At 37.2% G+C, this 13,662-nt stretch overlaps 1 protein-coding gene across 2 annotated transcripts in view; it reads left to right on the top strand.

Moving 5' to 3' along the window:
• The window catches only part of lmbrd1 (LMBR1 domain containing 1), a 109,581-nt gene extending 107,318 nt beyond the window's left edge, over window positions 1-2,263 (top strand). For both annotated transcript variants that reach the window (XM_062058309.1, XM_062058308.1), the window contains one exon: window positions 1,321-2,263. In XM_062058309.1, the coding sequence (XP_061914293.1) occupies window positions 1,321-1,431 (111 nt within the window). In that variant the 3' untranslated portion in view covers window positions 1,432-2,263. The remainder of the gene's footprint in view (window positions 1-1,320) is intronic.
• Window positions 2,264-13,662: the final 11,399 nt, after the last annotated feature.

The raw sequence follows: 13,662 nt of genomic DNA, 5'->3' as shown, positions 1-13,662 counted from the left end.
GGGCGGGATATACTGTGTCAAATACATGGGAAAGTTGGCACTCTCTAGACATCTGTGTAAATGTTGCAAACAGACCCTTTAACTACCGATATTTGTTGAAGTCAACAGCTAGAGCGCTAATCACTAGCTGGCAGCTTGCAAGCTATCTTAAATGCTATGGTTATCATAATAATGCAGTATAATTATTCATGTTTTATTTCAAATCTGCAAGGTACATTGCGTTTGGTGACTATGTCACTGCCATTTATAAACTAATGTTAAGGGGAACTGCACTTTTTTGGGGGAATGTTGCCTATCATTCACAATCATTACGAGAGACATGACGACTGATGTCATTTTTTGTTTTGGCATTATTTAATGAATGCTTAAGCCTATTCTGCCTTTTAAAGCCCTTAAAAAAAACATCCAAACACCTTCATTGAGGTTTTATATACATGATGTAAGTATATATGTAATGTAGTAATAATACATATTTACATATTTTAATAATTTTAAGCAAAGGCAGCGCATTAATTTAAAAAACGCTCCACGACGTTTGCTTTTTTTTTAACATCATCACTGCAAACTTCCTGAGAGCCAACAAACATGATAAAACATCACTTACTGTACAATGTCTGTTGTCATTAGGATGCTGACTGCTAGGATGTTCATACATTCCCATTTAGATGAAAAATGACTTTAATCCTAGCGTCTTTTCGTGTCACTCACCATTTCTCAGTCCTAAATGGCTGTTAAAATGAACCAACTTGTCAGAGCACGTCCTCAGCCATCTCCTTTCCAGGTGAGATGCATGATTTATGATCTACAATAAACTTCTAGGTAGCAAGGTCAATCATGTCAAAATTGTACACAGGCTTGTGATCACAGTACTGCTATAAATAGTCTGTCTGCGTTAGCACTTATAATAACAATATCACTAATACTTGGTTAACGTTCAAATCACAAAATGTAAATGGAGTATTTCTGGCGGATTTTGAATGTTTTTTTGGGGGGGTTTTTGGGCAAAATAGGGGACCTCCCATTGGCTACGCTGTAAGCAGACTTTTATTTACGTTTTTTATAAGTTAGAATGCATAAAAAAAATAATGTCTTACATAATGATTGTGAAAGAAAATAAAATTGAAAAAAAGTTCAGTTGCCCTTTCATGCGTATCTAAAGACATTTAATTTTGTGGAAAACGTACAGGTGGAATATATATTAAAAATAGTCTTATCAACCAAACTTTTAACGACCCCCCCCTGCAGTTATTTTGCAGACCCCCTGTTGAAGACCTCTGCTTTAGACGTTCATTAGCGTGTGTTTTACCTTTCTTCATGCAGGTGTTCCTCATCGGGCTCGTGGTGTCGTGCTGTCGAGGGAAGAAGTCTGTGATTGAAGGCGAGGTGGAGGCCGATGACTCAGACGTCAGCGATGATGAATATGTGCACTGAGGTTCAATATTGTAACACGCACACACACAGCACATCTCGCCATAACTTAAAGGAGGAAGCTTCTAAGTACAATTTGGCGTGTCATTAATTCCTCCTCTGTTTGTTATTGTGCTTCGAAACAATATTACCATAGATTTAAAACGAGCATTTGTCATTTGCCGAGTACTTTCAAGAACAGGGTTTGCTGAAGTTTTTCAACTCAAGACTCAAATGTACACAGTGCATCGCTATCCCGTGGGCATATATTTAAACTCACTTGCACACTTTAGTACATTAAACATGAATTGATAAATGCTTTAAAAAGAAATAGGGAGGCTGCTACCTTTTTAAATAATGCCTGTTCTAATAACCCTTTCAAAAACCGAATAGTCATGTGGCTTTTTCTTTAACTGCTGTAAGAAAAGTGTATTTTTAAAATGTGAATGAAATACTGTACATTGGTATTTAATCGCCCCTCTTTAATGGAAAGTATTATGCATGTCATATTACAACGTGCCCATTTTACGTTTCATACTTCATGAACTTGGTCTCGTTACAAGAGAAGAAAAATCAAGAATATTCCCTAAGTTTATTGCACTGAATGTCTTCATCTTTTTATTATGATTTTATTCCATTCAAAGCAAATAGTGCATCATTGTGATGTACAAAAAAGAGCAGCCACTCATTGAGTTACTACATAAATTATGATCATGATGGGAAAGTGCCTGATGAATATAAATGCAATGAAGGGCACATAAGCTGTTTTCTTTAAGAGAAATTATCCAAATGATTATAATATTGTGTATTTAGCATTAAACGGTACATATATTTAAAGAAATAAATGCTTCTGAAAATATCATTTAAAATGTTTTTGTGTGTTTTACTTAGTTCTTAAAGCTTTGAGGTGTACTTAATGTATTGGCCAGTTTATATATATCCTGTGTGGGCTAAATAATGAAGTGCAGATCCACTTAACGAGGATATGTATGAAAGTGAAAGTGACATCCCTGGATTAGGCGCCTATAAACACTCAACGCGCTTATAGATTAGCATGAAATGTACTTGCTTTGTTCAGTAAGTGTTTGCAGCGCACGTACCTCAGAACTCATATAGAACCACGCTCGCTCATTAAGACGCCGCCTTCGCTTACTTGCTAATAAACTACAAACAAGTCAGGAGCCAAACAAACAAACGAAAAAGATATGGCCTTCCTACGTCATCTTATAGGTCAATTCTTACTGAAACTGAAGAAGTCTGTGGATGTTCTCATTCATCGAGGTCATTGCATTCAATCGATGGCAACTGGACTGTTTGGTTTGTCTTAGAAGACAAAGTTTTGCCTCTCATCCAAGTAGGCTTCATCCGTTCATGCTCATAGTCTTAGATTGGTCACATCTAGTCTAGTAGCTGGTACTAAACCCCCAAACCAGGAAGGTGTGCCTGGGCAAGGATGGTTTCGCCCTATTGTAGTGAGAAAAACAACTGTTGAGATGCAAACAAGCAATCCTACTGTCAATGCCAACGACTGTCGTTAAGTGCTGTTGTTGAAATACAAGATCTGACCAATCTAAGTCTAAAACTAGGTGTGACCAATCTAAGTCTAAGACTAGATCTGACCCAATCTAAGTCTAAAACTAGATGTGACCAATCTAAGTCTAAAACTACATCTGACCAGTCTAAGTCTAAGACTAGATGTGACCAATCTAAGTCTAAGACTAGATGTGACCAATCTAAGTCTTAAGACTAGATTTGACAAATCTAAGTCAAAGACTAGATCTGACCAGTCTAAGTCTAGGTGTGACCAATACAAGTCAACGACTAGATCTGACCAATCTAAGTCTAAGACTAGACGTGACCAATCTAAGTCAATGACTAGATCTGACCAATCTAAGTCAAAAACTAGATGTGACCAATCTAAGTCTAAGACTAGGTGTTACCAATCTAAGTCTAAGACTAGATCTGACCAATCTAAATCTAAGACTAGATGTGACCAATCTAAGTCTAAGACTAGATGTGACAATCTAAGTCTAAAACTAGATGTGACTAATCTAAGTCGACTAGATCTGACCAATCTAAGTCAAAGACTATATGTGACCAATTTAAGTCTAAGACTAGGTGTGACCAATCTAAGTCTTAGACTAGACGTGACCAATCCAAGTCAAAGACTAGATCTGACCAATCTAAGTCAAAGACTAGATCTGACCAGTCTAAGACTAGGTGTGACCAAGCTAAGTCTAAGACTAGGTGTGACCAAGCTAAGTCTAAGACTAGATGTGACCAAGCTAAGTCTAAGACTAGATCTGACCAATCTAAGTCAAAGACTAGATCTGACCAATCTAAGTCAAAGACTAGATCTGACCAGTCTAAATCAAAGACTAGATCTGACCAGTCTAAGACTAGGTGAGACTAAGCTAAGTCTAAGACTAGATGTGACCAAGCTAAGTCTAAGACTAGATCTGACCAGTCTAAATCAAAGACTAGATCTGACCAGTCTAAGACTAGGTGAGACTAAGCTAAGTCTAAGACTAGATGTGACCAATTTAAGTCAAAGACTAGATGTGACCAATTTAAGTCAAATACTAGATCTGACCAAGCTAAGTCAAAAACTAGATCTGACCAAAAAGTCTGAGACTAGATCTGACAAAATCTAAGACTAGATCTGACCAATCTAAGTCAAAGACTAGATGTGACCAGTCTAAGTCTTACACTAGATCTGACCAGTCTAAGTCTTACACTAGATCTGACCAAGCTAAGTCTAAGACTAGATGTGAACAATCTAAGTCTAAGACTAGGTGTGACCAATCTAAGTCAAAGACTAGATCTGACCAATCTAAGTCAAAGACTAGATCTGACCAATTTAAGTCTAAGACTAGATCTGACCAGTCTAAGACTAGGTTTGACCAATCTAAATCTTAGACTAGATCTGACCAATTTAAGTCTAAGACTAAATACTGCTTTTGTGAGTACTTTGTATCGATACCCACATTTGTAGTATGACCCAAAACTAATGTAAAGTATCCAAAATGTTGCTTAGTGCACCCCATAGCTGAGATAGGCTCCAGCCCACAGCCCCTCCCCCCGCGATCCCAAGAGAGACAAGCGGTAGAAAATGGATGTATGGCATTTTAACATACATGTAGATCAGGGGTGTCAAAACTTATTTTAGCTCAGGGGCCGCATGGAGGAAAATGTGTGCACACGCGGGCTGGACTATTAAAATCATGGCATTAAAACTAAAACATAAAGACAACTTCAGATTGTTTTCTTTGTCTTACTTTGGCCAAAAATAGAACAAACACATTCTGGAAATATTACAGTAAAAATATAGAAAAAAAAATACCGGCAGCGGTAAAGTTTAGATCCGTGAAGGAAAGAAGAAAGTGAATGAATGTTTATAAGTTAATCAATTTACATATGCATACATTATTTTATTTTTTTAATGAATTAACATTTATAACAACCTTTTTCCAAAACACAATAAAGAATGTGAGATATAACAGGATAATGCATACATTTATCATTTGTTTTTCAAAACGGTTATAAAAAAAAATGGGACCTCAAAAATGTACTGTGGGGCCCCATTTTTATGACTTGATGGGGTCCCTGGGACCCCATTTTGAAAATTCCTAGCGCCAACACTGATGGAGTATTGGTGCGTGCAAAACAGCAGCAGGCGGCTGTGGCCTGCGGGCCGGCTCTAATACTAATCAAATTGACTTTGACACAAAACCATGTTACAACAGAAAGTTATGCTATTAACAGTAAACTAGCAAGAAGATGAATATTAGTATTGACAACATAATTCAACTGGAAATTACGCAATATGTTACCGCATACGTCAGCAGCCAAATTAAGTAACCTCTTTTAAAATGCTTCTATCATCATTTATATACTAAAAAATGAGGGGTGTCAACGTTAGCGCGTTAATGCATTAACGAATGTGATTAATAAAAACTAATATTGCGTTATCATATAGGAGCGAGCATCAAGTGGCAACTACTGGCTGATATGTGAATTCATTTTGGCTACTGGAGAACATTGGACATCTGTAAGTAATCACAACGAGCTGAGGTTGCGTTGTCATCTAAAAAAAGGTAAACAAACTTGTTTGTTTAAACTAAAGAAGAGTAAATGCATATTTAAATGTTGTTTATGAGTGTGTTTACTACATTATCAGTAAGTAACTGTACCTTAATCCTAAAATTACTGCAAAAACTTAAAAAATAAGTTTTGAGCTAATCAGTAACATTTTTAAAACATGTTCCTGTATGATATTATGACTACCAAAGTGCATTTGTGTCCAACTATTGGGGTATTTTCTTAACCTAATTTTATCTATGCAAACAATCAAAAACCTGTGATTAATCAGATTAATCCTAGTTCGAGGGTGTGATTAATCTGGTTTAAAAATGATCACGAGACAGCCCTATAAAAGGTAAAGTACCACTGATAGTCAGGCACACACTAGGTGTGGTGAAATTACCCTCTGCATTTGACCCATCCCCTTGTTCCACCCCCTGGGAGGTGAGGGGAGCAGTGAGCAGCAGCGTTGGCCACGCTCAGGAATCATCTGGTGATACAAATAATATTTCTTAATACATATCGTTATCGCAGGAGGCGGCAATATGGATGTTAGGCTAATAGGAAGCAGACAAAAAGTTTAACAACATTAATAAAATGGTATATTAATATAATTGACCTTTCACTTCAGCTGCCTTGGCCATCTTGTGTTGTATCCTACATGCTAAATGGGAAAAAAAAAGCAGTTTTTTTCTTGTTAGAAAATAGGTTGACAACGCTGACAATATGATCTTTGACCTCAGCTATGTTGGCGTGGGATATCCCTTCAAAAATGTTGAAAATCATTTCTAACCAACTAATTCTACTTATTGTGACATTTGCAAGAAGCTTAGAAGTCAAATGAAAGGTTATCTGCCTATAAGAACGAATAAGAAAACAAAACTCAGCACAATACAAGATATATATATCTTTGGGCATTTCCTCTGGCGTTGACGTGGTCGTAACGTGGCCCGCAGTGCGGCCGCAGGACCGAACCCCCCCCAGGCTGGTGACAAAGCCTGGCTGCGCCTGTGGAGGAGAGTGACGCAGGAGGAGGGATGTGATGTGCTGCTTCACACGGTGACTGTTGAGGGCGTCCAAGCAGCCCGCAGGGAGCTGCCACTCAGGCCACGTCCATCCAGTAACACGCTAACAACACGTGTTTCAAGGGCACCGCTGTCTCCAGGAAAATATTCCAAAAGCAAGTACAATATTTCATGTGTTGACTATACATCTTTGCATGTTTTCCTCACGTAAACAATAAATGATCATGCAGTTAAAATAACATCAAGTACTGCATTCGTTTTAAATAGTGACTTGTCAAAAGGTTGAATTAGAGATGTCCGATAATATCGGCAGGCCGATATATGCGTTAAAATGTAATATCGGAAATTATCGGTATCGTTTTTTTTATTATCGGTATTGTTTTTTTTTTGTTGTTGTTTTTTTTTTTTAAATTAAATCAACATAAAAAACACAAGATACACTTACAATTAGTGCACCAACCCAAAAAACCTCCCTCCACCATTTACACTCATTCACACAAAAGGGTTGTTTCTTTCTGTTATTAATATTCTGGTTCCTACAATATATATCAATATATATCAATACAGTCTGCAAGGGATACAGTCCGTAAGCACACATGATTGTGTGTGCTGCTGGTCCACTAATAGTACTAACCTTTAACAGTTAATTTTACTAATTTTCATTCATTACAAGTTTCTATGTAACTGTTTTTATATTGTTGTACTTTCTTTTTTATTCAAGAAAATGTTTTTAATTTATTTATCTTATTTTACTAATTTTTTTAAAAAGTACCTTATCTTCACCATACCTGGTTGTCCAAATTAGGCATAATAATGTGTTAATTCCACGACTGCATATATCGGTTGATATCGGTATCGGTTGATATCGGTATCGGTATTTAAAGAGTTGGACAATATCGGAATATCGGATATCGGCAAAAAGCCATTATCCGACATCCCTAGGTTGAATAATTGTTTCAATTGATTACATTTTATGAACGAAAAATACGCAACGTGAAATATTAAAAAACGCAATTGAATCACCAAATATTGAGTGTAAATTGTAATAAAATAAAATAAAGGCCAATTAATAGATTACAATTTATGAAAATAAAATACCTGACAAAAAAATGGATGAAAAATGTAATCGAGTAAAAAAAGGACAATTATTTAGATTTTAAAGTGACATACATATATATATATATATATATATATATATATATATATATATATATATATATACATATATATACATATATATATATATCATAATTGCCAACCTTGAGACCTCCGATTCCGGGAGGTGGGGGGTGGGGTGGAGCGTGGTCGGGAGCGGGGCGGGGGTGTGGTTGGGGGCGTGGTTAAGAGGGGAGGAGTATATTTACAGTTAGAATTCACCAACTCGAGTATTTCATATATATATATATTATAATGTGTATATATATATATATATATATATATATATATATATATATATATATATATATATATATATATATATATATATATATATATGTGTATATATATATGTGTATATATATATATATATATATATATATATATATATATATATATATATGTATGTGTATGAAATACTTGACTTTCAGTGAATTCTAGCTATATATATATATATATATATATATATATATATATATATATATATATATATATATATATATATATATATATATTTATATTTATTTTATTATACATATAAATAAAAGAAATACTTGAATTTCAGTGTTCCGGAGGCTATCCAGTAGATGGCAGTATTGTCCTGTTTAAGAGTGTCACAACATTGCTGTTTACGGCAGACAAACTGCTTTACGGTAGACGAAAACGTGACTGCTGTTGTTGTGTGTTGTTACCGCGCTGGGAGGATGTTAATGAAACTGCCTAACAATAAACCCACATAAGAAACCAAGAACTCGCCCTCGATCATTCTACAGTTATAACGTGATTGGGCAGGCACGCTGTTTATATCGTGGGAAAGCGGACGTGAAAACAGACGGTCGCCGCTGTCCCCACTCAGGTCCGCATGGAGCTGGAGGAGGCGTGGCCTCCAGCTCCGGCTGAATTCCGGGAGTTTATCGGGAGAGGCGCTGAATTCCGGGAGTCTCCCGGTAAAACCGGGAGGGTTGGCAAGTATGATATATTTATATATATATGGGCAGCACGGTCCCCTTACAATGGTTCCGATATTGTCCTGTGACCCGAGTAACCAATACATGACAGACACCACCAGCAAAAAAACGTTCAAAACGAAACTCAATAGCCTATATTGACAATATAAAGTCGCTCTCATCAAATTCCTGACGCAATTGTTCGATATGACTTCAAACCATAACCATCATTAATTCTCTTGTCTCAAAGTACTGTAGGCTTACAAAGCTGCCACCTAATGGTACGGAAGAGTATTACATGGTTACTCTGCTGATCTCCAGACAGCACAGACACTCTACAACGGCTCATTGACGAAGGTCCTGGGTTCGATCCTGGGCTCGGGATCTTTCTGTGTGGAGTTTGCATGTTCTCCCCGTGACTGTGTGGGTTCCCTCCGGGTACTCCGGCTTCCTCCCACCTCCAAAGACATGCCCCTGGGGATAGGTTGATTGGCAACACTAAATTGGCCCTAGTGTGTGAATGTGAGTGTGAATGTTGTCTGTCTATCTGTGTTGGCCCTGCGATGAGGTGGCGACTTGTCCAGGGTGTACCCCGCCTTTCGCCCGAATGCAGCTGAGATAGGCTCCAGCACCCCCACAAAAGGGACAAGCGGTAGAAAATGGATGGATGGATATATATATATACACGTTAGGAAAAAAACACACAGGCTAGTTCATCCCTACAAGCCTGTGAATGTAAACAGAGGGCGGTGGTTCAATACAAATATCGACAGTAACAATAGCAACTGGAGTACTGTTATATGGTCGATACTACAGTAAGTAGTTCGATATTTTTATCATCACAAAATTGTTTTTCGTTATAGTTTAAAAAAAACCTCAGGAAATAAGGCCCTGGACACAGGAGGACTTTAAATACAAAATACAAATGATTTCTATCAAAGCCAACAGTAGGAAATCAATTAAACAAAACATGATATTGTTACATCGCCATCCTGTGTTTGTTTGATTTTGATTGTGATTAAAAAAAAGAAGAAGTAATCTTTCAATAATCTTGCAAACTTTAAAGTACCAGAATTTTTAACATTTTTAACTGCCTTTGCAACCCGTGTTAAAATAATATATTATAATCACAGGAGGTTGCAACATACTGTATATCCATCTTCTACCACTTGGGGGTTACATGGTGGTGTGGGTGCTGGAGCCTATCCCAGCTGCACTCCGGCGTAAGGCGGGCTACACCCTGGACACACAAGAGACCATTTAGTGTTGCCAATCAACTTATCCCCAGGTGCATGTCTTTGAAAGTGGAAGGAAGCCGGAGTCGACCCCGAGCCCGGTAATCAAACCCCGGGCCTTCTTGCTGCGCCACTGTGCTGCTATTTCATTTAAACAATCTCTTAGTCTTACCAATTTTCCCAGGAGATTTCTCATATTTAGAAATGCACATTTTGACCCGCAGCATTAGATCGTGCGCATAATAAAGTTTTCTGTGAAATCCCCTGATGTTTTTTGGCGCTACATAAAACATTATGGGCCTGATTTGCATGTACCAAAACATGTGCAAAGCTGGTAGCACACGCAAAGCTGATCTACTAAACGTGTGCAAAGTGCATTGTGTCTTAAGTGAGCAGAATAAGGCGAGCAATCCTAATATGCAAAATATACGCTGATCATTAAAACGCCCACAATACTGGGAAGATGCAAATATAAATATATTTAGCACACGCAATCTGATTTATCAACACTCATCATTAGGGTTTAATTAGCAGGTGTCAGGAGGACGTGCAAACTGACAGATCAGTTCTCGCGCTGCACAGACGGACGATGGAATGGCGAGAATCCTCCGTCTTACGTGTGTGTGTGTGTCAACATTTTGTACGATCAGAGATGAAAAATATTAGACATATTGTCTATTCAGCAACATCATTTTATAATTGTATAGCTGCTAGAGCAGTGTTTTTCAACCTTTTTTTGAGCCAAGGCACATTTTTTGCGTTGAAAAAATGCGGAGGCACACCACAAGCAGAAATCATTAAAAAACAAAACTCAGTTGACAGTAAAAAGTCGCTGTTGCAATTGTTGGATACGACTTTAAACCATAAGCAAGCATGCATCACTATAGCTCTTGTCTCAAAGTAGGTGTACTGTCACCACCTGTCCCATCACGCTGTGACTTATTTGGAGTTTTGTGCTGTTTTCCTGTGTAGTGTTTTACTTCTTGTCTTGCGCTCCTATTTTGGTGGCTTTTTCTCCGTTTTTTGGTACTTTCCTGTAGCAGTTTCATGTCTTCTTTTGAGCGATATTTCCCGCATCTACTTTGTTTTAGCAATCAAAAAGATTTTAGTTGTTTTTATCCTTCTTTGTGGGGACATTGTTGATTGTCGTGTCATGTTCGGATGTACTTTGTGGACGCCATCTGCTCCACTCGCTGTAAGTCTTTGCTGTCGTCCAGCATTCTGTTTTTGTTTACTTTGCAGCAAGTTCAGTTTTAGTTTCATTTTGCATAGCCTTCCCTAAGCTTCAATGCCTTTGCTTAGCGGCACTCGCCTTTTGTTTATTTTTGGTTTAAGCATTTGACACTTTTTTACCTGCACACTGCCTACCGCCGTTTCCGACATCTACAAAGCAATTAGCTACCAGCTGCCATCTACTGATATGGAGGAGTATTACACGGTTACTCTGCCGAGCTCTAGACAGCACCGACACTCAACAACAACACATAATTTGCCGACTATAATTACTGGTTTGCAAAAAATATTTTTAACCCAAATAGGTGAAATTAGATAATCTCCCACGGCACACCACACTGTATCTAACGGCACACTAGTTAAAAAACACTGTGTGATTGAACCATTCAATTGATGCGATTTGGTGTCCTTTTAATATTTTTTAATGACATTCCTTTTTCCCCCACATAGAACATATTAGTAAAATATTTCATATATGTAAAAAAAAAACGTCTTTAGGTGTGCATTTGTTCGTGTTTCCAATGAGCGCACTTTCAGAGGTTAAAAAGTGGTGTTATTGTAGAGGCACTGCAGGACTGCTTCTCAAGTGCCCATAACAAGTGGTACATGTCTCTTGTATGTTTGAAAACATAGCAAAACACCACAGGCATGACAACATGAATGTGCAGCATCTCCGTGGTGATAGTCAGTGATGGGCCAGCTACTTGGAAAATGTTGCAGGCTAAAAATGTGTATCTTGACAAAAAAAACAAAAACAAAGACTTGTGTGTTGTTTGGAAACAGTTATAACTTTTCATGAATTCAACTCACCTTCCCGTGTGTTCCACGTCTTTGGGGAAGAGAGCAGTTATGAGTAAATAACTAAAAACTAAGGTTTTGGGCACTGTTGTCTCTAAATGCATACATTTGTCTAAATATGACCAAGGACACGCTTTATTTTCTGGACTCAAGGAAAAATCTAATCTGCGGGAGATGGGATCTCTCTGCCATTTTCAACGATGTTACTTTTTTTTTTTTAGTCAGCCTGTTTAGTTAGCCTGTTTTTTTAGCTTCCTGGTTTTGATGACCCGCCTTATCTTGCCTCTGAATGGCCAGCTGGTGATTCGCCCTAACCTGAGCCAATTGTGACTCATCATACGAACACCAGCCAATCATCATATTCTCATTCATCCAGGTCAGTGTCTTTTCTAAAAAAAAAATTTTGGCCTGGACTCGTAGTCCATTTTCTCTCTTTGAAGCTCGTAGTTTTGATTTAAGCTACCTCGCTACTTGTTCAAAAAGTAGTTAAGCTACTGGGAAATGTAGTTAAGATACATGTTTAGAGGGGAAGAAGATTAAAAATGCAATTGTTAGAATAATTGTATCTAAGTTATCACAAGAACTTTGTGTTACATTGAGTTCCCGGCCAGAAGACAAAAAACATGTCTTTGAACCTACCAAGAAGAAGGCTTGTAAAACTCCACTGTGTAGGGGGGGAAGCAACATGAAGGTGTTCAGTTTCTTTCATGTATTGTAATCAACAGAAAGATATTGTCTTGACCCAGGAACTATAAGAGCGAAGAGGAAGCAGGACCAGACTCCCCTCCAGGCACCGCTTCTTTGAACTGTTTTACGACCTTTTCTTTCAACTGGCAACGCTGTTTACGGCCCCCTCCCTTAGAAACAGCTGTTGCCATGTAATCAGGGATAGTCCAAATAAAAAGAGGTGGTGTACAATCTTTCGCCAGAGCGTGCTGAGACACCATACAAGCGTACAGTGTTCTGTCTCTGTTTAATTCCTTGCTTCTTGTCTCGTTTAATAGATGTCATCAGTGTTTGAACCTGACAGCAATCTATTAAATAGACATTTGAAGAACTAATGAAATATATAATTCTACACATCGAGTCTTTGAAACTGCCAAGAGTTAATCACTTGTCAATAAAGCAGTGTGCAGCTTTTTAAACATCACAAAATGCTTTTCTTTTTGAGAAAGTTAAATTTTGTGTTTTGTTTTTCATTGCTGCTATTTCAACAGGCTTAATTGTTTTTTTTAGCACTTTGCCTTATCTTTTTTTTTTTAAATGGAAAACATGTTAATAGTCATTTAATTTTTTGTAACAGCCAAATGAGCATCACATAAATACATATTTATGAATTAATTAATCATCTTTGTTGTTCGAAGGCACATGCCTAAAATAACTTAAGCTGCATTTAAAAGTCAATGGAAAAATTAGAGCCATTACAAAGGTGTAGGCTTTATTATTCGACTAATCGTTAAGATAATCACTGACTAATCTACTATCAAAATAATCGTTAGTTGCAGCCCTAGTATACTTACTTGGTAATTATAAACATTGGCTTTATATATTAATTTTATGGATCAAAACACAACTCAAAAATTGTAAAAAAAAAAAAAAAATAAAATAAAAATATGTACATATATAAAAAAACATTAAGAAAAAGTTAAGTTTTATACAATAAGATAAGGGAAAAAGAAATTCAAAGAAAGAAAAACTTAAATATTAAAACCAAGTTGCAAGTAGCGGCACCTTTTCTTCACATTTCTTTAACTTCAGCTTTACAGATGCCAAAGACGT

This window comes from Entelurus aequoreus, linkage group LG09 (assembly GCF_033978785.1).
Source record: "Entelurus aequoreus isolate RoL-2023_Sb linkage group LG09, RoL_Eaeq_v1.1, whole genome shotgun sequence".
Classification (NCBI taxonomy): domain Eukaryota; kingdom Metazoa; phylum Chordata; class Actinopteri; order Syngnathiformes; family Syngnathidae; genus Entelurus; species Entelurus aequoreus.
This window is presented reverse-complemented; position numbering and strand designations above follow the sequence as displayed.